General features: G+C 45.4%; 1 protein-coding gene across 1 annotated transcript in view; it reads right to left on the bottom strand.

Annotated features, from left to right (window-relative positions):
* Window positions 1-724: 724 nt before the first annotated feature.
* Window positions 725-25,517, bottom strand: part of LOC130875021 (ubiquitin-conjugating enzyme E2 E2) — a 276,620-nt gene continuing 251,827 nt past the window's right edge. Inside the window, exon 6 of the mRNA XM_057770639.1 lies at window positions 725-1,537. Coding sequence (XP_057626622.1) covers window positions 1,440-1,537 — 98 coding nt within the window. The 3' untranslated portion in view covers window positions 725-1,439. The remainder of the gene's footprint in view (window positions 1,538-25,517) is intronic.

The following is a 25,517-nucleotide window of genomic DNA, read 5'->3' as shown; positions in this document are numbered from 1 at the left end:
AAAATTATCATTTCAAATATTTAAATTTCGTAAGAAATCTTAACCACTTAAGACTAGCAAAATCAGCATCTTTTATGACGACATTTAAAGTGTGAAGTAGTCAGGGCTGTATGGCTTCATAAATCACACCACTTAGCCGTGAAGGTGTCAGTGAGCGCAATGTGCCGACTGGTAGAAGTTCCAATAGAAGAACCTGAAAACCACTTGCATAGCAGTGTTAAACCAGCATGGATCACGGCTCTGTCTGTCTCTGGCAGCCCCTGAATGTTGAGCCACTGTGCATGCCACTGACTGTGTGACCATGACACACACAGAGGGTTTGCTGCCACCAGAATCATGGAGGAAAAAGCAGAACAAAAGAAGGCCACACAGCAAGTGCGAACCACGCCAGGAGACAGAAAAGGATGAACTTGAAAGCGACTGGGCACATCATCGGCTCAGCACGCACGTTCACAAGCAGGCTGTTATTACAGTCATATTGTCACCGCTGAATGGAGATGGCTGTAACAGAAAGGAGGGCCAGGGTCCGAAATGACCATGAAATCACCAGGCAGCTGGAGAGATCCCACACGCTAATCAGCAGCTCCACTACAAAGAGCCTTAGCTCCGAGGGAGGGAAGGAGACAGGAAACTAAAGGACTGAGGAGGGGCAGGCCTTGGTGCTTGTCTGGCTACGGGGGTCACGAGCACACAAAGCAAAGGCCGGTGCAGAAGGGCATTGATCCGCCACAGTGATTTATTGAGGCATTAATAATACAAGTGTACATCAACCGATCCACAGTCAACAGTGGCAGGTCCCTAAGAAATTTACAAGCACTTAAGTAAATCAAAATACATATTATTTTGTTCAGTCAGTCTAACAGTCTTCTGCGTGGGGGACAGAAGGCTTGTGATAAACAGGGTCTCAGTAATGCACAGTGATTCTGATTGGACCTTTTGTACAAAACCTTGTTCCCAGTAGCATGCACCCACCAATAAAGACTTCAGTACAAAAAATTAACCCTAAGCACTACCTTTAAGTAGAAACGAGATATAATTTTGAATGTGTGTTTTTCTGAAGAGCACATAAAATAAAAAAAAAGATAAAACAAAACAACAACAACAAAAAAAACCCCAAACCACACAGTAATACAAAGCTTTGTAGGAAAGCTTTTACTAGCACAGATCTGACATGGTTTGCACTTAAAACAGAAGCTCCCATCCACACTGCAGTGGGGGGGAATCCCAAATCTTTCAAGTTAACAGAATAAAAGGGAGAAAAGAGGGCCAGAGAGAAGGGGAGGAGGGTGAGGGTAGGAAGGAGGAGGGACAAATGACATACCATCACAAAACAGTTCAAAATTTAATAAAAACAGGAAACAGAACGGAGGTCTGGAGGGCAGGCGGGCTATCGATGCACTTGGTGAATGTGCTCGCACACAGCTGGCACATGGAGGCCCCTAGGTGGCGTACCGCTTGGTCCACTGTCTGGCCATCCGGTCATGCTCGGCTCTGTTGGTCATGTACTGTGTGGCAATGCTGCCCACCAGAGGGTCGGCTGTAAGAGAGGCAGAGTCAGGAGTCAGTAAACAGCAGCGTGACATCAGGAGAGGGCCCTGCACGGTGATCCAAGTTTAGGGCGTGGGAGGTGCTCTAATGCCCACACTGGCGCTTCACCACAGGGCAGACAAGTCACGTTCTTGATGAGTTTTGTGTTCTCCCTGTCCTCACACCTTCCCAGGCTGCTGCCCTGCTCTCATGCCCTGGGGAAGTGCAGCTGGGTTGTGGGAGGGGGCTGCAGAGTCCAGGGGAGATTTGCTGGGAGGTGGCTCAGACAGGATGGCCGCTTTGACATGGGCTTACCACCACAGCAGTGACTCTCAGACCCTGCCTTCCTGTTCCACAGTATGGGCACAGCTAAGTGGACCCTGAGTGGTGGCTCTGCTCTCCTCAAACAAGACAGGAGAAAGAAGGCCTCCGCCAATCAAAGTCCACGTGGCTCATTATTATAGAAATACTGCTAACAGCTTAACAAACTCATTGCACCGATCTCACAGGGCTAATGGGAGGAAGGAGAAAGAGGAGGGCCTGGAGCCAGGGGGCTGCCCTTGGCCACAGGGTGTGGGACAGGAGCCTCTGTGTTTATTGGGGGAAAAAAATCAAATTTCAAAGCACCAAGAGCTTTCTGGAGCACCCATTTTCCACTCAGTTTGTTCTAATTCTCTAATTTCTTTCTTTCCCTTGAATTTTATTTCCCTTATATTTGTGTTGAAAATGTGGGTTTTTCCTGGCAGTTACCCGCAAAGGGACTAAGAGGGGAAAGGCAGCTATGGCTAATGCTACATCTAGACTACAAGTAGAGTGTGCGGAAGACACCTGTGGTCAGCGCTGCCCGTGAGCTAGCAAGGCTCACAGAAGCCACAGAAGGATCAGGTCACACCCCTAAGCTTAGATGTCCCCTCAACCAAGACCCTGGAAGAGGTTGGGTCTGACATTCGCGGGGTCACAGAAGTCTCTGGGCTTGCTCTGTTCTTCTGTGACCCTCCTCCTCGCTCTCACATCATGGAAACTACCTCTGCAAGCCAGCCCCGCCAGGAGTCACAACCTACAGACACGACCTAGTGCAGACTGGCCACGGCACTTCTTGAAAACATGATCTCTAAGCTGAGACCAGGTACCACGGGTGGGGTGTGGGGGCAGAAGTGCAGCTGGTGCCACATTGCTCTGCCTTGGATTAATGACATGTTCCAGGATTCGGCAGTTCACAGTGTAAAGGACTCGGGACACATGCTTTGTTCTACAAAACCTGTATTAGTGACATGCTTGGTCCATCCCATGGATGCTCCAGCTGAGTGATGTACAGACAGTTGTGAGCCACTATGAGAGTGTTAGGAACTGAACCAGAAGCCAGGGTTCTTAACCCCTGAGCATCTCTTCAGCCCCAACAAAGTCGCTCCTGAGGTTAAATGGTCTGAGGGTTGAAAGGACCTAAGATAACTGAGTCAAAGATCTGCAGTGTCAAAGTGGCTAAAGAGGAGTCAGGACGTTATTTTTCCTCGTCTTTAACTATGAATAGTCTCACAGGCTTTAGTAGTTCAAGGAGCGACTCTGGAACAATCTGCTCTGAACAGGAATTCTCTCTCATTACTGTACTTTTTTTTTACAAAGATAGCTACAATTTTCCCAAAACACCATTAATCTCTGTTTTTTTAATCTATCAGTTTTTTTCCCTCTATACAAAACTTATCAGTGGATTAATTGAAATTTAGCTACTTTCAATAGTGGAGAGCTAGCCTGGCACATGCAGTGGAGAGCTAGCCTGGCACATGCAGTGGAGAGCTAGCCTGGCACATGCAGTGGAGAGTTAGCCTGATATACGCAGTGGAGAGCTGCCTGGTATACGCAGTGGAGAACTAGCCTGGCATATGCAGTGGAGAGCTAGCCTGGCACACACAGTGGTGAACAATGTGAGACCTTGTCTCAAACAAGACAGAAAGTGAGGAACATGCTTAGGACTGTCCTATGCCCTCCACAGAAAAGGAAGTCTGTCCTCTCTGCAGACTTCCCGCACGTCAGAGCCTGTGATGTGGCAGTTCTTTCTAACCTGAGTCTTTCCTTGTTTCTTCACTGTGCCTCCGTGTGGCCACTAGACTGCTATGCCCATTGCTTCTCTGGTTGCCCTCACCCATGCAGTTAACATTCTGCTTTACTTTTCAGTTCCCACGGAGTCTCTGGAGGCTTTGTGTGGATGGACTGACAAAGAGTTTACTTTTGCTTCCTGCACAGAACTAACCTGGTTCTAGTTTGTTTAAAGCTTTTGCAAAACTTACTAGTAATATGTAGACGGAGGCTGCTTGTTTCCTGGCCGCCCAGACTCGAAATAATCACACAGAAACTATATTAATTACAACACTGCTTGGCCAATCACTTAGGCGCATTGCTAGCTAGTTCTTATATCTTAAATTAACCCATTTCTATTATTGTATATTTTACCACGAGGCTCGTGGCTCACCGGCAAGGTTCCTGCATGTCTGTCTCCTTCAGCAGCTACATAGCATCTCTTTGACTCTGCCTATTCTCTCTCCACATCACTGTTCGGATTTCCTGCCTTGCTCTATTCTGCTCTGTCTATAGGCCCAAAGCAGATTCGTTATTAACCAATGGCAATAAAACATATTTACAGCATACAGACGGGAATCCCACATCGGTAATAGATGTGTACCATAATAAAATTGAACACGAAACAGTATCATGGGTGAGAGGCCTGTGTCTGAACAAGGGAGGGGCTGACGCTAACGGGCAGGCTCCCATGTCCGCCGGTGCTTCCCTCTGTCTCATATTTTAAAAGAAAATGACACTATATTCATTTGCAAGTCATAACCATAGGATGAAAGCAGGCAAAAAGTGAAGGAAAAACCTGCTCAAGCTTTCTGGAAGAACTGTTTGACCACACGGCACCTGTATGAAGAACACTGCACAGAGTGTTCTTGTTTGTAGATTATGGATTCACTTCATAGCAGAGCATGAAATAGATTTACGCACACACAGGTGTTGTGGAATATTAGAGTTTTGTTACGTCTGTCTAAAACAGTTGATTAATTTAATAAAGAGCTGAACAGCCAATAGATAGGGGAAACTGTAGGTGGGTCTGGCAGGCAGACAGAACAAACAGGAGGAGAAATCTGGGAAGAGGGGATCTAGGAGTGAGAGGAGGACTCCAGGGGCCAGCCACGTGGTTACACAGCAATCCACGGGGTAGGACGTAGGGAAAGGTATACAGAAATAGGAGAAGATAAAAGTCCAGAGGCAAAAGATAATTTAAGAAAAACTGGCAAGAAACAAGCAAAGTTAAGGCAAGGCATTTATAGGTAACAATAAGCCTCAGTGTGATTTATTGGGAGCTGAGTGGTGGGCTCCCAAAAGAGAAAAGAGTAAAAACAACCAACAACACAGTCCCTGCCCCTGCACTGTCAAGCATTTACCAGAACATCACTGGGGAAGGCGTGTCCAAGGAGCTTGAGTCAGTACCCAGTCCTGAGCATCAAGGAACTGGGAAGGGAGCGTGAAACTCCCTGATGTGAAGTGGCCTCTGATCCTGTCACCAGAAGGCATGCAGGTCATGACGGGTTTGTGGAAGACGCAAGGAGTATGGTAACTGTGAGACGGCGGGCTCAGGGACACTGTCAGCACAATTCTCAGCACCCAGCCCCGAGGAGTCAGGCCTTGAAGAGTAAGGGTTGGCATCTGAGAGTCACGCAGAGGGAGGAGGGAATGATTTCAGTTGGGCATGGGATGGTTGTAAGACAGACCTGACTGACCTTCGGAGAGCAGAAAGTGGCCGGAACTGTGGAGGATCTGCTGAACATTGTCCAGGGACGGAAAAAGCGAGAATCAGCAGGATGGTGGGGGCAGTGAGGGAGAAGGAAACCAGCTCCAGAGGAATGCCTCTTGAGGCTGCCCAGTAAATGGTAAAAATACACGCCTCAAAAGATACTTTCAGGGGCTGGGAAATAGCTCAGCTGGGAAAGCTTTGTTACATAACCGTAACCATGTGGGCAGGCTGGTACTAATGCACTAATACAAAGCCATGGGGGAGAGAAGTTGCACGCCTGTGATCTAAGGGGACCCAGAAGGAGACCTGGAGCTTCTGGCCTGCCAATATAGCTGAAGCAGTGAGTTCCAGTTTCAGTAAGAGATACTGCCTCAGAAGAAACAGGTGGAGAGAGACGGAGGAGACATCTGACACCAACCCTGGCTCCTACATGTATGCACACACAAACTTGAATACACAGATGAACACACACACGATATATATAGTTCTTCAAGTCTCTGTGTTAGCACATTTAATCAATGTGTTTTCAACTGTGGACTGTGCTGTGGAGAGCTGACCTGGAGTTCAGCACAGACAATGACACCTGCTACAAAGCTGTGGGCAGCAATTCCAGGCACAGTTAAGCAATGTTTCCCAATAGGGACGTAAAACCTGTCCTCATTTTATGGTACTTCAGACCCCAGGGACCTACACATTTCTTGACCCAAATTCTACAGCCCAAAGCTTCAGATGCAGCAAGTAGTCCTAGAAACAAAAATGCCAAGATATTGGAAGAGATTAAAACATGTGAACAGTATTAAGGAGACACACAATTAATGCACTATGCAATTCATCTCATTAAAGTCCGCATGCCGATGGTCTTTGGTCTAATCAAAGTCGTGCAATCACTCTCGCAATTGCTAATAGCTTTCACTCTCTCTCAAAGAAGCCCATTAGCAGTTACTTCTCTTCACCCAAATCCTCTAGCCCCCCAGTCCCCAGATGACAACTTCAGTCCCAAAATGGCTCCCCAAGTCCCTCAGACTACTCTAAGTTCCAGTCAATTCCTCCAACCTCCAGATGTTGCCTCCAGACCCCATGGTGTTTCCTCCAGACCCCTGGACGACTCCTTTAGCCCCCGGACAACTGTTCCAGTGCCCAGGGAACTCTTGGGTCTACAGGTTTGCTGGACATATCAACAGATGGAATCAACGCGTGTATTCCCATATCTAGATGCCTTTTCAGAGCATGTTTCAAGGCTCACCCATGCTGGCATGCATCTCTGGTCCATTCTTTTTACTGCTGTCTGCCTCTCTACTGTACGGATCCACCTATGTTGGCATCTGGATGTGAGAAGTCCCTTGAAATGTCCCGTGTACTGAAGGCCTAGCCTTCATATCCTCTTGCCTCAAGACTCTCCCAAGAGGTTTATGTAGCTCAATAAAGGCCCAAGTCTCAGTAGTTTACCCTAAGGCAAGAGACCACCCAGAAACAGACCATCCAAAAGAAATTCCTAATGTTCCAACCATTGTAGATAGGATCACCTGCCAGCACACACCCATAGCTTTTCACCAAGATACCCCCCAGAGACAAATGTCAGCCAACCAGGATTAAGCCTGTCACCCCACACCCTGCTAATGTAACTTTTCTGGCTCTTGCCTTTAAACAGTGACCTCTGGAAGCAGGCGGTGGTGGTGGGGGGATGGGGGAAATGGGGGGTGGGCAGGGAGGACAGGGTGGGGGGACGGGACACCTCCTCTTGCTCCTGTGCTGCCGGCTTGTAATGTGCACACACTAAACCTTGCTTTTTGCATTTCAGTGACTTGATCTCCCTGGTGGTCTTTTGAAAGTATGGATGAATATTCATATTACCCCGTTTTCCTTTGCTCTGCAGGATACACCACTACACTTAGGAGAGCAGGTTGTAGACACTCGGCTGTGACCATGTAGACTAGGTGAGGAATACAGCACTCCCCATGTGAATAAGTCCACCAGATTACACCTGTAGGGATCTTAGTCTACATTACATGATCAAACCATGAAATTTGTTTTTTGCGGGGAGCTGAGGAGCGAAGCCAGGACCTGGTACATGATAAACACGTGATCTGCCACTGAGTTTAGGTACCATTACAGAATCTGCCTAGCAACACAAAGGCCACTTTTAATTCTGCATAAGAAAAATAAAAAATGGGCTAAGGCCCTAATTTTTAAATGCTTTGCCTGGTGGGCACAGTCACAGTTCACAAACGAGTCTCATTTGGAGTATGTTTTGGAGGCTGCATTTTGGTGTCAAAATTAAATTTGTAACATGATCTAAATCATACAATCCATTTAAATTCTGAAACAGTTATTTTTACAGCAGCCTTATGAAGTTTAATTCACTCTCTTGCCCTGAAAGCTTTAACGAATACTTAAAATATCTCCACCTATTTTTTCTGTAATTCACCACATTTGCTTCTGTTATAAATATGCTGCCTGGATTTGCATAGAAATTATATGTCTAGAACAGTATGGGGGCGGGGAAAGAGGCTGGAAATACACCCCCCATCCCTAAATGAGACTGTGCTCACATCTGCATGAACAAATACACTGTCTCGCTTGTAAATGAGTTCTCATTTGTCTTGCTTATTCTTAACACTGCAGGGACTATTCTGAGGGTTGGTATAAACATGCACTGTTTTGCAAGGTTAAAGTAACCTTCTCTGCCTAAAGTTTCCTTCTGTCTGAGGAACTGGGAGTAGAGTTTTGCGAGTCACACTTACTATGTCATCTAGTTTACGTAGAGAAAAACAAAACAAACAATGCAGGCCCACGAAAATATGCGCCTCAGTAATAGTTGTGGGCAAACATTAATAGAGTGAATGCCCTTTTAATTATATCCATTTGCTAGTATTTCATACATGAAATGCTTTTATTGAGGATGCTTGCTTCATCCTTAGACGATAACTTTGAAGTTTACTGAAGCCTCTGAAGGATGTTGAGGAGAATATGATGGCCCACTGAGCCCATGTTGAACACACGCTGAGCTTCACCTCCACAGGGACAAAGGGGCAGGAGCCCTAAAGACCAGGCTCTCTTCAGAAACAGTAATTGTTTTGTCTTGCGAATTAGGTCCAGCAAGCACTTATGGAAATTTACATATTTAAATGACCTAGCCTGATAATGGCAAAAAAAAAAATCAGTTAAAGTATTAATTACATACGCAAAGATAAGAGCATTAAACATCTGGATTTGACCTTTAACTGTCTCTCTGCTGTCAGTTCACAGCCAAAGCACCGAGTCAGACTTGAAAGTTACTATTGGAGGGACAGGCAGGTATTTATGCCTCAACCCAATAGTGTTAAGAAAGACGACAGGAAACGAAGGAAGGAAGGACAGATACTGCTGAGAATGCACGCACTGTGGTATTCCATAAACATGAGACCTCCTTTAATTTCCGCTTCAAGTTAGTTGACTAAAACTGGAAAGAAAAATTAGCTTAGTAATTTAAGTCCAATTCTCACGTTGACTAAGTTCAAGTCCGCGTAAAGCTTTCCTGACACCAGGAAGCTTGATCATAGGGCAGGCAAGCGGGATGTTTCTAACCATCCTGCCCAATGGTACTGAGATCCTCTGGCCCTGGAGTAAGGGGAAATGCTTAATCAAATACACCTAGAGTCCTTAAACGGCTCACGGCTATACTAGCAAGTCAACCTCAATTTACAATGAAGTTATAAACTAAAATTAAGATGAATAATTATATCTCCAGGGAAAACGTAAGAATAAAACTTTAGTGGGTTAATGTCAGTAGCTGGTTATTTTAATCTGTCAAAACTAAAGTCAACGGCATTCGGCCCGTATCTCCAGCAAACACCCTGCTGAATTTGTGTTGAGACAAGAATTTTCCTATGCCTTCTTTTATTGACCTCATTACAATTTCTAGTTTTTGGTGTGTGTGTGTGTGTTGTACATGCATGTGTACATGTGTGTGGGGTACATATACCTGTGGTATATATGTGTGTGTGAAATTCAAGGTCCACATCAGGAGTCTTTCTCTTTTCCACCTAAAACTTTTGAGACAAGGTTTCTCATGGAACCCGACCTACAGTTTCTGTTGGACTTGCTGGTCAGCAGCCCCCAGAGTTCACCTGTATTGCTGCTCACTCCCCACCCCACCAAGTGCTGGAATACTTTTACACACATAAACCTCCCTCAATGCACAGTAACAAGCTTACAAACTGACACATTTTCTTAAACCCCGCATCCACAAGAAATTCTTAATAGATACCAGTAATGCAGAATGAAGCTGTCTATGAAATGTGCTTTTTGCATTATGGTAAAATGGCCAAATGACTGGAAGTTAAAACACTGCACACTGGAGCCAAATTATCTTGGGCTACCTTCAGTCCTTCTGAAGGGACGTTGCCCATCCTTATGCCTGACCCAACTTTTGAGACGTATTAGCAAACCACTGACTCTCACAATCCAAAGCCAAGTATAGCAGACATCACTTGAACCCTCAGCAGTAACCCACCAACATATTTAAAAAAAGTGCCTTGATTTATAAATTCTTTTTTATTACTATAAAAACATAATAAAGCTGTGACCGAATTGGAACAAGATATTTGGGGTGACCTGAATCTGTGTGCCTGGGCCATGATTACTCATAAATTATCTCTGACTGTATCTGAGGCACGTTTTTGCAGAGACACTACAGTTAAATCAATGAACATAGCCTCATTTCAGCTACGCAGACCAGCTATAACTGCCATTAATACAAAATCCTAAGTATCATAAGCAATTTTTAACCAGTTCACGGCACAGACTGGCTTCTCTTGTCTCATTTCTGTCTTCCCACGCCTATCCTGTGTCCATATACTTGATCTTATCAATTTCTGCCCCTCGGCTGGCCTACGACTACTAGCCTGCTCCTGCACCAGCCTCCCAAGTGCTACACGTATGTGACGGCAAGCTCAGTGGGTTGCATGTTTTCTTGCCCCATTTCTTGAAGTTTTATGGGTTCGTTGTACATTCTGGACAGTGTGTCTATCACATTAATTGATCTGATTATCAGATACATAGTCGGCAAATTTTCCCACCTGCAAGTTCCCCTTTCAGCCTGTTCAAAGCTTCCCTCTGCTGTGTAGAAGCTTTTCAGTTTGACATAGTCCATTTATTCATCTCCTTTTGCCTTTGTACCTGAGGGTTCAGCACGATATTCCAAAAAACTCTGCCGATGCCACTACTAAAGAACCCTTCCTCAGCCTTATCTTCAGGGACTTTCATGGCTGCAGGCCGTCATCCATCATTCCGTCCGTCCGTCCACCCATCCACCCATTCTTCCATCCATCCATCCATCCATCCATCCATCCATCCATCCACCCACCCACCCACCCACCCACCCATCCATCCATCCACCCACCCACCCATCCATCCACCCACCCATCCACCCACCCATCCATCCATCTAACCATTTTGAGTTGATTTTTGCGTGTGACACAAGATCGGGAGTTTAATTTAATGGCTTTTTCTTTTTTGTTTTCTGCACGGGAACCCAATTTTCCCAATACCATTTACTCATGGTTTTTCCCTTTTTCCATTCTATCTTCTTGGGCCCTTGTCAACATTAGTCAGTCTGAGCTTTCTATTTGGATCCTTAATCTACATGTCTGTTTTTATGTAGGTACTCACTATTTTGAGTCCTATAACTTTGTGATATGTTTGTATTACATTTTGTACTGGGACTGAACCCAGGGTCTGGTGCATGCCAGGAAACCATCAGGAAGCTTCACCCAAGCCCCTGTGACATCATTTCCAATCAGAGGATTTACTTCCAGCTATCCCCACCACTAAGGATTAATTTGACTATTTGAGCTCTTCTGTGGTTCCATAAGATTTTAGATTGTTTTTCTTTTTCTTCTTTTTATCTTTGTAAAGAATACCCACAATATTTTGATAGGGAACATATTGAATCTGTATATTTGACTGCAAATATATAGGGAACAGTCCTCAACCCAGAGCCCAAAATCTGTGTATTACTTTTGACCCCTAACAAATGTAACTACCAGTAGCCTGCTCACAGGATGTTCCTTACCAGGAACATAAGCAGCTAAAGAACATATATTCCATGTCTTGTCTACATGGTACGAAGTATGTCAGAGTTCCCTAGAATCACTTTGTACTACAGTATACAGTATGGAGACTGAACTAACTATCCACACAGAGGTGACGAGCACCACACAGTGCTCATGGCAAGAAGAGGTGGCCAGAAGTGACTACAGCAGTGTGGCTTGTACCACACACCTCTAGGCTGTGCCAAGTTGACAGCTGAAGTTAACTAGGGCACTTACAATATAAATGGTACCTTTGGCAGATGAGAAAAAACCATAAACAAATGTAAGCATTAAATCCTGACTGAGCAAAACTACAGCTGGATATAGTCTAGAGTTATCTGGTCATGAGCCAAAGGAAGCAAGCCAGTAAGCAGCTTCCTCCATGTTTCCTGTGTCTGCCCCTGCCCTGACTTTCTTAATGATGGACTGTTACCTAGAAACATACACTGAAATAAACCCTTTCTTGTCTAATCTGCTTTTGGTCATGGTGTTTTGACATAGCAACCAAAAGCAAATCAGGGCAGAAATTGGTATCAGGAATGGTGTGCTGCTGTGATGGACCTAACTATTTTTTTTTGGGGGGGGTTATTGAGGCAGGGGAGGACTGCAGAAGTGTCTGGAACTCTGAGTTAGAGAAAAACCATCTGAGTGATCAGAATTTGATGGTCTTTATTGTGGGAACTTGGAACAATGTAGAGAAAAAGGCACATCATGAAGGCCTGGCTTGGGAAGTTCCTTCAAAGACTGTTGGGTTGCTTGTGTGATGTATTTAAGAATCTGTAGACGTGAAACCTCAGAATCATTGGGACAGAAGATGCTGGTCTGTTGGTCTACGAATCAGCCATGACTAGCAGGAGGGCAGCAGCACAAGTGGTGGTACATGGGCCAAGGCTACACATTAAGCTTGCAGCAGAACTTGGCAAATAATATGCAATAGTCTCCTACATGGCACTGGTTTTAAGCCATAAAGAGGTCATGGGGAGCACTTGTGGTACGGCTCTGAGTCAGGGTAGGAGTCATTGCAGAGAGGAGCTAAGGCGCTAATGGACCACTGGAGAAGGTGGAGCCTCAGCTGCAGTGAGGACCTCAGGATTGAAGGAGTCATGAGGCTTGCCACCATGTGGCAGGATCAGAGTCCTTGAAGACAGACCAAGAGAGGTTACTTGTACAGGAACAGCCTTGGTTACAAAGGAAATCCCAGGACGCTGGAGACACGAGGATTGTGGGATGTCTGCCAACGGTTGGGCATATGAGGAGTAGAGCTGGCATGAGCCTATGAGACAAGCAGTGGAGCTGCGGACCTGGAGAGGTGGGACTGTGCGCCCTTTGGAGTCTAGAGGATTATGCCACAAATCTCAGGTTCTGAACAATGAGCTACAGACTTGATTTACACCAATGGATGCTGGTTTTGCATTGCTGCTCTGTTCTAACTCTTCCCCCTCTTTTGAGTAAGAGAGTATTTAACTTATTTTTGATTTTGCACAAGCCCCAGTTGAGAGGCTTTGGTTATTTTAAAGGAAAACTGCACTTCTAAAACATTGGAACTTTTAAAGTCTGTGGGATTTTAAAGCTGTCCTGTGTTTTCTATAATAATGTACTGTGAGATCTTGGGGACACATAAGAAAGGAAAGGTTGTGGTTGAAGGCAGTGTGTTTGTATGTCAAGCTGAGGAGGATGAAGTCTTAGCTTTAACTGTCAAGTTCCCACAGCGCAGAGTTGTCTGAGAGAGTCTTAAAGGGTCAATTGTCTTGAACAGACTGATCTTTGGGCATGTCTGTGGGGACATAGTCTTAATTTTTAATTGATTTAGGAAGACCTAACCCACTTTGGGTGGTACAACCCCTATGCAGAGGTTCCTGAGTTGTATAAGAAAGACTACTGACAAGAGCCAGAGGCAGCAAGCCAGTAAGCAGCATTTTTCCATGGTTTATGCTTCAATTCTTGCTTGACTTCTTGCCCTGAAGTCCCTCAATGGTGGACTATGACCAGGAAGTATAATAAACCCTTCCTTCCCTAAGCTGGTCTTGGTCAGAGCGTTTTATCAGAACAGTTGGTGCTATGCACATATAATAACTTTTAATAGATTTATATGTCTTTCAGAAATACACAGGAGGCTATTACGTACGTATTTTATGTATTTGCAACAAGCTGTTTCTTAAAGCTTTTCATTTTGTAGACTCTGAATGGCCCAAGTCTCCTAAAATCACTGGACATTAGTGGACCTGAGAGGTTCCAGGGCACTGCTTTGGCTATCTAGACATCTGAACACGAATTCTTCCGAGCCATAACCATGAAATGCCCTTTGAACTTCTCTAGGGAGAACACTTCAGCATCAGGCTGTTGACCTCCTTGGTTAAATTATTCCTAAGTGTTTATTTTAAAATATTTGCTTATTTTTAATTTTATGTGTATGAATGAGCACTGTCATTTCTGTGTGTGTACCACATGTGTGGCTGGTGCCCATGAAGCCTGGACGAGGACACTAGATCCTCTGGACCTGGAGTTAGAGACAGTTTTGAGCGTCATGGGGGAACTGAATTCAGGTCCTCTCCAACAGCATCCAGTGCTCTTAACCACCGAGCCATCTCTCCAGCCTCCTGACCACTGAGCCATCTCTCCAGTCTCTTAACCACCTAGTCATCTCTCCAGCCTCCTGACCCTGAGCCACCTCTCCAGCCTCCTGAGCCATCTCTCCAGCCTCCTGACCACCGAGCTATCTCTCCAGCCTCCTGACCACCGAGCCATTTCTCTTGCCTTCATAAGGACTTTTTGGATGCTGTTATAAATCAAACTGTTTTTTTTCTTCTTCAGTTCGGTCAGTTGTTTGTATATAAGAGCATTCAGACTTTTATTTCTTGTTTTTATATCTTGTACTGAATTTATTTATTTCACAGTCACAGTTTATGCGAAAGCTTCTTTATGTCTAAATCCAGAGAACTACTGTTAATGGTTAGAAAAATAAACACAAATGGAAAAGAGGCATTTAGGAAAACCAAACCCAACCCCTAAAAAACAAAGGGCAAATGTTAGGTGGCTAATACACAATCACTACAGTTTACTCACACTCATGATAGTTTACATATCAGTGAACAAGACCTTCACGCCATGGTTGCCATGTGCTGAAACGGGGACCAAAACGAACACGGAGACTACAACAGGAAACCGCTCTTTCACACGCCCACAGATCCTTGGTAAGCATTCTACTTTCCCCAGAGTATAATCTGTACCTTTATCACACTCGAGGAAGAAAATGCAGAACACTCTAGGCTTTGGTAACATGAGATATGCCAAGTCATTTATTAATTTTAAAACCTTTATTTAAATAAGGTGTAGGCTTCCTCTTCCCGTGTGCGTGTGTATGTGTGAGTATGTGTGTGTGTGTGAGGAGGCCAGAGAACAACCTCGGATGACATCCTTGCTGCCATATTTTTTTTTTTCTGAGACAGGTTTCTGGCCGAGCAGGACCTTGCTGAGTAGCATAGGCTGTCTGGCCAGAGAGCCCCAGGGATCCTCCTGTCTCTGGTTTCCCAGGGTTGGGATTACAAGTGCATGCCATCATTCCTTGCTTCTCAGCATGGGTTCTAGGGATCAAACTTGGGTCCTCATGGCAAGCATGCAAACCTAAAGGTGAGCATCTACACTGTACCCCACATCCCCAGCAAAGATGCTGATCTCAGACTCCAACTCAGAGGACCTGCAGATCTCTGGGGACAGAGCAGGGCTCCTCTGTGGGGACTCTCAGAAGCAGGTTTGAGAAGAGTCATCCAAGAGTGAACAGATCTTACCTGCACCCCCTCCTGTGTGAACACACACTTACAGTGCCCCAAGAGTACAGTCTAATGAACCTTAATTGGCTACTACACGGTGGGGTGGAGTTACATAGTAACAGGTAAGTACCTGGCTCATCACACGTATAATTCCAGCACTTGACATGCTGAGACAGGATGACCAATGCTGAGTTTGAGGATAGACTGGGCTTTATAGTAAGTTTCAAGCCAGCCTGGGTTACAGAGCTAGCTCTTATTTCAAAAAACAATGTGAGAAGTTGTGGTCTGAAAGAGAACGGCCCCAAAAGGGAGTGGCACTATTAGGAGGTGTGGCCTTCTTGGAGTATGTGTGGTTTTGTAGGAAGTGTGTCACTGTGGAAGTGGGTTTTGAGGTCTCATATATGCTCAAGTCACGCCCGGTGAGATAGTTCACTTCCTGTTGCATGTAAGATGTAGAATTCTCAGCTACCTCTCCAGCACCATGTCTGTCTGTAGCCATGTCCTACCATGATTATAATGGACTGAACCTCTGAACTGTAAGCCACCCCCAACTAAATGGCTTCCTTTATTAGAGTTGCTGTGGTCACGGTCTCTCTTCACACAATAGAAGCTCTAACCTGAACAGAAGACTCTTATTTTTCCCTTGACACAACTCGGGTGTTGCCCACTGGCTGCAGGCGAGCTTTCCTGAGGGCAGCTAAGGGAGTGTCTCCAGAGCATCTGAGCCAAGCTGCCTCCAGCTTGTCACGGAAAATATTATCTACTAAACGGAGAGTCCAAGGGATGCTACGAGTTCATCGGAAGCAGTGACTGTGAGGAGTAACTTCGGATGAATAACGGTGCACAGAAAAGTTTGCAATTTCACATTTGGGAACCTGCAGGAATGGTGTTTATGAGGAGTAAGTATGTAAGTAGATATTAAAAGATAGGCTGGACAGAGACTCACTTGATAGACTGCTTCCCCACGCTTTCACAGCCAGATCACAGTGTACACTCAATGGCCAGAGGCATCTTGGGAAAGACAATGGCACTCTGCAGTCACCAGATGTCAACACCTGTTAAGGATTCTACACAAGGCCCCAGGAGTAAACTCGGGCATTTATAGGTCACTCCAGGCTTTTGTATAAAAAGGTCCTGAGGGACAATTTTAAAGAGATTGGGAAATGAATGTTATCAAGATGCATGTTGTAAAAGCCCTGCTCTGTCCCCAGAGATCTGCAGGTCCTCTGAGTTGGGGTCTGAGATCAGCACCTTTGCTGGGGAGGTGGGGTGCAGTGTAGATGCTCACCTTCAGGTCTGCATGTTTGGTCCTAGAGGAAGCTGATTTACAGGAACACAGCCACTGCTCTCCTGTGTCTCCACCTTGTTAGTCCCTTGACACAGCTTGATGCCAGCCCCACCTGGAAGGGCTATGATGCTCTACAGAAATGCTAAGCAAAGCAGGTAGAGCTCCCCAAGGAGAGGCAGTCACAGGAATTCATTAGGTGGGGGTGAAAATGGATTTCTAGATAAATCTTTTTTTTTTTTTTTAGACAGGTTTCTCTGTGTACAATCTCTAACTGCCCTGGAACTTGAGATGTAGACCAGGCTGGCCCCAAATTCACAGAGATCAGATCCACCTGCCTCTGCCTTTTTCTAACTGCTGAGATAAAAGTCATGCACCACTATGCCTGGCTGGTCTTTTCTTTTCTTTCTTCTTCTTCTTCTTCTTTTTTTAAAAACTATTCCCCTGGCCCTGGCATAAATCAATTTGTTAACTATTCATTCAACAACAAACTGTTTGAGCTTAAGCATGAACGAGGTGCCTTGCATGAAGGCTATTCCTTACACAGAGAGCACAGGTAGAATCTGTGAGTGGCTTCAAGGGCTCAAGCTCTTGCAAACATCTGGGCATGTACCACAGCTCTGAGCCCTTCCCCGAATAGTGTTTTCCTTCCCTGCAAACTTACTGACATAAAACATGTAAAAATATTCTTTCTATATCACAGTTACTAATAAAAACAAAAACCATTCAGATGAGAATGGTGTTTGAATAATAACAGGTTGTGGTTGTCCAGTGTCTGCCTCTGTGTGGAGAATGTGCACATTTTAAGTCATGGCCCTGTCATTCAAGTCCACATCACGGCTTCCTACTAGGCACCGTCATTGTACGGCTGTCTCACAGCGACTAAAGCAGTGCTTGAACAGACTAACTGGCTGGAGAGACGGCTCGGTGGGAAAGTGCTTGCTGTGCGAGCCTCAGGACCGGGTTCTGACGCCTCCACCCACACGAAAGCTGGAGACCACACTAGGGGCCTAGAATCCCATTGCTGGGGTGGTGGGGGCAGGACATGGGTCGATTCCAGAGCTCGCTGACCAGCCAAATGCAGTGAGAGTCTGTGCCAAAAAAGTAAGCTAAAAAGCTAGACAGATGGCTCAGCAGTTAGGAGCACTGGCTGCTCTTCCAGAGGAAGAGGGTTCAATTTCCAGTACCACAAGTCAGTTCACAACCCTTTAGAACTCCTGTTCCAGGGGATCTGACACGTTTTCTGACCTCCAAGGGCACCAGGCATACATGTAATATACATAGACATACATGCAGGCAAAACACCCATATAAATGATACATATGATGGAGAGCAAAAAACATCCAGTGTCAACCTCTGCATGCAAGGCATGTCACATGAATGTATACATATGCACAAACGCATGCACGCATACATGTGTACGTGAGTGCGCACACACACACAAACACATACACACACAATATAAATAAACAAACAGCTATACTCCCTAATCTGTTTCTACACATTTTTCTGGGTGCATGAAAATAAAAATAAAATTAAAAGTAAAGCGAGCAACAGGTATGAGTGAGAAGTTGCAAGGCACCAGGAGGCAGGAGGGCAGAAGTGGGGGAGGCAGGGTAGAGAGGAGGTGGAAGGGCAGGGCACTGTAAGCTGTCGGAATCCCGCCTGCAAGAGGCACTGCTGTTGCCTGCTCAGTTAGAGGCTGCAGCTCAGGGATTCCTATCTGGGGACAGGTGCACATCGGGCTCAAGGTGGAGACCACTTGGTTTGGGTGGAGGTAGAGTTCATGCTATAGACCCTTACACAGTCAGGGCTACTGATGAAGGAAGTAGAGAGCTCCTGAGACTTCTGGTGTGGGGCACAAAGGGGCAGAGGGGACACAGCAGGCTTGGGCAATCTGCCATCAGACCTTTCCTGAGGCCTAGGACATGGTTCACTCTCCTCTGAACTGCCTTTTCTACCAAGAATCTGGAAGGGAAGGAGATGGACAGAAGGCAGTCCTGGCCAGTCCAAGTGAGAATGAGCACTGCTAGTCACGCTGCCATGGCCGCAGCCCTGAAGGCTGACAAAGTGTCATCTTCCCTTTCATTCTCATTCTGTGCCCTGAGGACATCAGACACCAGGCATGAAACTGAAGAGTTCATGCAGTAATAAATCCTTCAGGCACCAAGAGTCCACCGGGGGTTGGGGTACAGCCCAGGGGGCACTGACCTAGGACGTCTGTGTCCTCCCTGATGGGCAAGTGCATTAAGTGGCCTGAGATGGCAGGCACTCTGAGAGGTGGAGGGAGGTGGAGATGTGGCGGGCACATAGGGACTGTACTTTACCAAGAAGAGGCCCCACAGTTTAATAAGAGAGGCCCAAGGCCGTGGCTCTTGGCTTGGGGATCTTTGTGAGCACAGCGCAGGAGTCCACGTCTTGTAGAATGGTTTACATTCTTCCCAGATTTTCAGCTGACACGAAGTGAAAACTCCTGCTGCAATTTAGTATCATCCATGCACAGACGTTTCTGAGAGCCAGTCCCACTGAGTGATACCATTTCCCACTAACAAGAGGCCACAGGACATGGACTCAGAGGAGTCAAAATTAAATTGCAAAATAAATTAACAAGAAAAACATCATTTAGTTTCTCAAGTGTGAGGACAACCACACAGGCCGCAGTCAGTTACTTAATGATAGCATTTTAATTCATTGTATATTATTTTTTTTCTTTTCTTTGGAGACACAGCTTTCTACAGCCCAAACTGACCTTGAACTCCTGATCCTCTTGCTTCTACCTGTAGGTGTGTGCCACTGAGTCCAGGGTTTTATTTTTACTTTCTATGCGTACTGTGCTGGTAGTTAATCCCAGGTCTGTGCACCTGGTTAGGCACTGACTCCACCACTGAGCCGCGCAAGCCTTGCATGCTGGCTTGCTTCTAGGCACTTTATGCTGTGGTACAAGGCAAATCTAGCTTGTACACAGCACATAAAACCTTTCTATTTATGTGGTCACCAAGAGTCTGCTGCACAGCTAGAATGTGGACACAGGAAAAATAGTAAGTTTCATTGGGACAAAACGGCAGCTCATAGCCTGACAGCTGTGCCACTCCCGAGAGACGTTGTCGGCAAGGCCAAACCATAGTCATGGGGCCGTATGCGGCCGAGAGTGGCCAAGCGTACCTCCCAGAGTCAAGTTTGTAAAGTTCCTTCAAATACGGGCTTAAAAAAAGTGTGTGTGTGTGTGGGGGGGGGGTGTGGAGGGTATATGTACATGTATGTGTCTTTAGCATCAGATCTCCTAAAGTTGGACTTAAATGTGGCTGTGAGCCACCCCATCTGGGTTTTGGAACTGAACTTGGGTCCTCTGGAAAAGCATGAAGCATTATTAACTGCAGAGCCACTGTTCCAATCCCAAGAGGCAGGCAGGTGTGTGTGTGTGTGTGTGTGTGTGTGTGTGTGTGTGTGTGTGAAATACCAAATATACAAAAGCCGAGTTCTCAAAGTGTGAGCCTTGCAGATGGCAAGGCCTTGTAATGCAGAACGGCTGGACACTTCCAGCTGTAAACAGATTCAGACGCTGAGGACACAGCGGTCATGACCTAGGCTCTCGAGCCCACCACAAGCCAAATCTTCAGTCTGTTTACACACTTCACTTTGCTGTACAAGAGTCAAATAACTTAGTGAAACACAATTGCTCAATAAGATAACTACAGCAGATACAGACGTTATTTAAAAAAGCATAGATAAAGCTACAGGAAAGAAGCAGTCATTATATATATCAGAATATATAAAATGTTTCTAAACAGGCCCATGTTATCTGATGGTCAGAGTAAAACAGCAAACAGTAAGAAAACAAAAATGGCACGCCAACATAAATATATCAATAAAGGAAAAGCTATCTGACAAAATACACAATTCTTTCTCATCATTAAAAGATGTTCTTTTAACCTTAGAATGGGAAGAGTTAACCATCCAAAGTCTTAAGTCACCATCTTTAGTTACTTTCCCCTAAAGAATAGTGAAGAATTCATCCATTAAAGTCCACAGCAAATGCTCTTGAGTCCTCAGACATCAAGGCCGGGGCCAGTCTGCGTGAGGTGCCCTCACGGGCACTTTTAAGCAGACAGACTGGAGTGAGCGAATGGCCTTTGCTTATATCGAGGGTTTGTGTCTCTTTTTCAGTTTTTTTTTTTTTGGGGTGGGGGGGAAGGTCAGGGTTTCTCTGTGTAATAGCTCTGGCTGTCCTGAAACTTGCTTTGTGGACCAGGCTGTCCTCGAACTCACAGAGATCCACCTGCCTCTGCCTCCCAAGTGCTGGGATTAAAGGCATGCATCATCACTTTCTGGCAATCTTTTCATTTTTCCCCCTACACAACGGGTTCATTATGTAGCTTATGCTGGCTGCAAACTGGCAGTCCTCCTGCTTTAGACCCCTGCTCCCACCACAGCCCCAAGTTCAGGGGTTGCAGCCAAGCTTCACTGCACATCTTCTCACTGTTCCATTTATGTCTTCAGTGTCTCCCACTGACAGTGGACAAATGCACAGTTTTGACACCTTTGCCCAATTCCCTAATGAACTCAGACACACAAGATTTTGGTAAGTGGGGGAGAAAACATCTAAGACACTAACACAGCATAACATTGAACAGTGGAGAGGCAGGCTCTACTAGAGAAGACCTCAATTTATATCCATCTATCTATCAGCATTCAGGGATCTAGGCCACCCAACATCAATATCAAGTCACTGTTGCCAGCAGGGTGGCAGCATGAGGTCCCATTCCTAGCACTAAAATAAAATGAAAAGAATAAAATAAGGAGAGAAGCTAGCGGCACGTAAGTGGTGATCTGTGAGGAGGAAAACTCTAGGACATTGTCGATAAAAAGTAAACAGAGATTTTCATACTAAGTTCAGTTATAAAAGCTTTTAATGCAAACAACGTCCAAACTGACAAAATTGGAGAGCAATAAAAGTTGTTTAGCAACAGCTAATCTGTGACTAGATTTTTACTGAGAGGGGCCAGGAAAGTTTGCAGTGAGAACAGCCAAACAGAAGGTCAAAGCCAGGGTTAGAAGCTGCGGCCTGTCTCCACACAGAGACCACCCAGTGCTGGTCAGACTGCTGAATCCAGCTGAACCCGAGTTCCCAAAGCAAGGGGCTCAAGTGAAAAGCAAATACTGACCTTCAAATGATGCTTCACTGAAGAAAGAATTTTAAGACTTATTTACTTTTATTTCCTTGCTTGGGTGTGTCCTGACATTGTGCATGCCTGGCATCTTCAGAGGCTGGAAGAGGCATGGGATCCTGGAGTTGCAGCCGCCTGTGAGCTGCTATGGGGGCACTGGGAACTGAACACGAGTCCTTTGCAAACACACATGTCACCTCTCTAGCTGCTTAGAAATGTTAATAAGAAGGACCATCTTAATAAAAAACAAAACGTTCCCAGACTCAAAGCACATGAACACCCTGAATCTACCTAGGGCCTGAGCTCCCCAAATGCTATCCCCAATGTAAAGGAGTGGTTTGTGTGTGTGTGTGTGTGTGTGTGTGTGCGTCCAGTTACAATATTGATACTTTAAATCATTTTAAATAACAAAATAAAACCTTCCTCCAAATATTTTGCACACAAAAACTTTTATCAAGTTAGAGACAGGCTATTCACTCACTGAGCGCACACATGGCTAATCACGGTCTGCACTGCCCACAACATGACTGACGGGCATATTCAAGCAGCCACAGAAGCCTTTTGAGTGATGCTGATGTGACTCCTTCCAGTCCTGTGGACAGCCTGAGTCACAGCATGCATGCCTCCCTCAGGCAAGTGTGCCCTCTGGAGGGGACAGGGTGGCGACTCCCCACTTACGTTCTTCACACACTGTCGGCTGAAGTGTTTGCTTCTAGAATTTATCTTCTCTCCTTAAATTTCTCATATTTATTTACTTTATGTGGATGAATGTTTTGTCCGAATGCATGTATTTACAGCATGTGTGCTTTTGGATCCCCTGGAACTGGAGTAGGACGGTTGTGAGCTACCATGTTGGCGCTGGAAACTGAACGTGGGTCTCTGCAAGAGGAGCAAATCTTCTTGACTGCTGAGCTATGTCTTCAGCCATAGACTTCTTCTTATGAAAGACACTGCTGACCCTAAAGCCAGATGAGCTGTGAAACCGGTTGCCTTTCCTAACTTCTCTGCCGCATCTGCCTTAGACTGTCCCTGAGTGTGTGTTCTTCAGGGTGGACAGGAAAGCAGCTGGCCTCAGTGCCACACAAGGTGGAAGCCCCGGACCTGCACCAGTCACGGCAGCAATGCTCTGAACAGAATGAGGGTGGTGTAGCAGACTGAACATTCCTGATAAAGGGGTGCCCTGAACCTGCCCACAGCACAGCCAGACAGGACTCTGCTGGCTGGCCCAGACACCTGAGCACCAAAACCAATACAATTTACTAGAAGGCAACACGTTCGGAGGAAATGCAGAGCTCACTCAAGGGCAAACCATTCACTGTATTTTCAAAATGAGATAAACTCAATTTTCAAAGTGTTAGTTTGACAAGAAGTTTTTCCGTAGGACACTCTCAGTCAAAAAGGCTTCAAATGCATCTGCTACTATTTATTTATTGACGGTGTTTTGACAGAAGGTCCCTGGTTGACAAGGTTGGTTTTGAACTTGCTATACAGCTCAGGACAATTGTGAACTCCAGTGCCTCCTGCCTCTGCTGCCCAAGTACTAAGATTAGTGTTATCATGATGAGCTAATATAGTTTAATTTATCATTTTCCCGGGAACACATCTATTATGCAAAGAATATGCTAGGACTTCGAACAAATTCACATACTGCTTTTTAAGTGAGTTCTTTTACCAGTGTGTCAAAACCGCAAGTCCAGCTGTTATAATCAACACTGGGCTCCATGGTCTTCTAATCATGAAGAGAGAGAGAGAGAGAGAGAGAGAGAGAGAGAGAGAGAGAGAGAGAGAGAGAGACCACTTAGGCTGCACACTAACAGTGAGCCTGACATTTCACAAACATCGTTTTCACCAGATAAGAAATTGAGCTGAAGAGTGAATCCAGCTGTGAAAGACCATACTCTGATCCCCATTCTTAAGATTTTTATAATTATAAAAATATAAAAAACTCAAACGTAAACCTGCTCAGCGTTGGTAACATCACATTCGGACTCATTAGACCCCAGCCCTTCCCTTGGTAATCTTACATTCGTCTGCTCCATATGTGATCACACAGAGCAGGACTTGAATTCAGCCCGTGGCAATCCAGAAGAAACCAGTTCTCCACAGGCCAGTGGTGCCAAGGCAGCTAGCCACATGCTGTGCTGGGCACTTCTCGGCTCTCACTAATGCTTTTGGTGTGGGCATGTTGTATTGTTCATATGCAGGGGCTTAGCTTTCCTTGATGGTCTCTATTATTTTGAGACAGTGTCCCAGGGACCCTGAAGCTCATTGACTCAGCTAGGCTAGCTGGCCAAGGAGCCTCGAGGATCTGCCTGTTTCCATACCACCCTCCTCCAGCAAGAGTTTTAGGGTGCTCCTCCACACCAGGCTTTTAAATGTGGGTTCTTAGGATCCAAACTCAGGTGTGGGCAAGATTTTTTTTTTTATACTAGCTAAGCCATCTCCCTAGGCCGCTTGTTTCTTATTTTAACCAAGGTTGTAGTCCGCAGAAGAAAGTTGTATCTGCAGGACCAGCTGCAGCGGCTGTCTAGGAAAGGCCAAGGTATTTTGCATGCCTGCTAGGAAAGCCTACTTTAATAACTGGTTGCTTGTATTTTCACAGGATTTCATTCAGTTAACAGAATTGTTCTTGTCCAGTTCTTATGTGAGGCAGGATGGGGCATGAGATAGCACAGCCCTGCAGCTGGAAAATGGGAGATTCTGCTAAAGAGCCCTTCAATCCCTCCAGTAGCTCACAGACCCAGTGCCGTCCACACAGATCTCGGCCAATTGAAATACTTAATCCTGTGTTACAGGCTCTAAGCCACCAGAAGCCATTATCAAGCATAAAATCTCAATGCTTCGTAATAAACTTCACTATGCAATCGGAGCCAGGCAAAGACGAGCTACGGTCTTGGAGGTGGCCACAGGTAAGAAAGAGCATTGCTGGGCTGGAGCATGGTCCTCAGTGACCCGAATCAGCGAGCTTCTGGCCATTCAAAGATCACAGGAGAAGAGCTGTGGGAGCAAGTGACTGTCTTCATTTGCTCAGTGCATTTGAGAAAATGTAGCTTTTACCATTGCCCCTGACGCTGCCGCTTCAGTGCCCCCAGCCTAAGTGAGGGTGTGCTAATGAGTTGCCCTTCCTGGCTCTATTTGTTATTCTAATAAAGACCTGGATAAATTTAAGACTGGGGCAACTGACACTCAAATTTTATTTTATTTTTAGATTCATTTTTGTTTCACAGGTATAAGTGTTTGTTCACATGTATGTACATACACCACGCATGTGTTTGGTGCCTGTGGAGATCAAAGACAGGTATGTGGCCCCAGGATTGGAGTTACAAAAGGTTATATGTGGCCACGTGAGTGCTGGCAACACAACCCAGATCCCTCTACAAGAACAGCAAGTGCTCCTAACTGCAGAGCTATCTCTCCAACTCCCTGGTATTCAATATTTAATGGAAAGATGATAGGCGATGTCTGTGGTGTGCTTTGCCCCGGACTGAGCTGTTCTGCCCACTGCAGACAGGCAGATAACACTTCAAGGGGGATTAAGAGGGCAGATGATGTGGAAGGAGGCACCAAGGGCCAGTGCTAGAGCCCAGATGATCCACGTGGTGGACAACAGCCAGCTTCCATAGTTTACAAATTATAGTAATAAAAAAATCTTTATTTTGGAAAATTTCAAACATAATCAAAGTAGAAAGAAAAATATTAAGAACTTTCACATATTTCTCATTCCGAATTAATTATTACAATGGTGGATCTTGGTTTCTGATAGCCTTAATCCTGCCTCCAACCTTTCTAGACTATCCAGAAGTAAATTCCAGTTACCAAAATTGTATTTGCAAACATTTTAGTCTACAGCTTAGGTCCTATAAAAACTTCACACTCATGATTTCATTAGTATGACTAAAACAGAAGTTTTCCAACATC

The sequence above is a fragment of the Chionomys nivalis genome, chromosome 5, assembly GCF_950005125.1.
Source record: "Chionomys nivalis chromosome 5, mChiNiv1.1, whole genome shotgun sequence".
NCBI lineage: Eukaryota > Metazoa > Chordata > Mammalia > Rodentia > Cricetidae > Chionomys > Chionomys nivalis.
The sequence above is the reverse complement of the archived record's forward strand: the minus strand, read 5'-3'. Positions and strand labels throughout refer to the sequence as shown.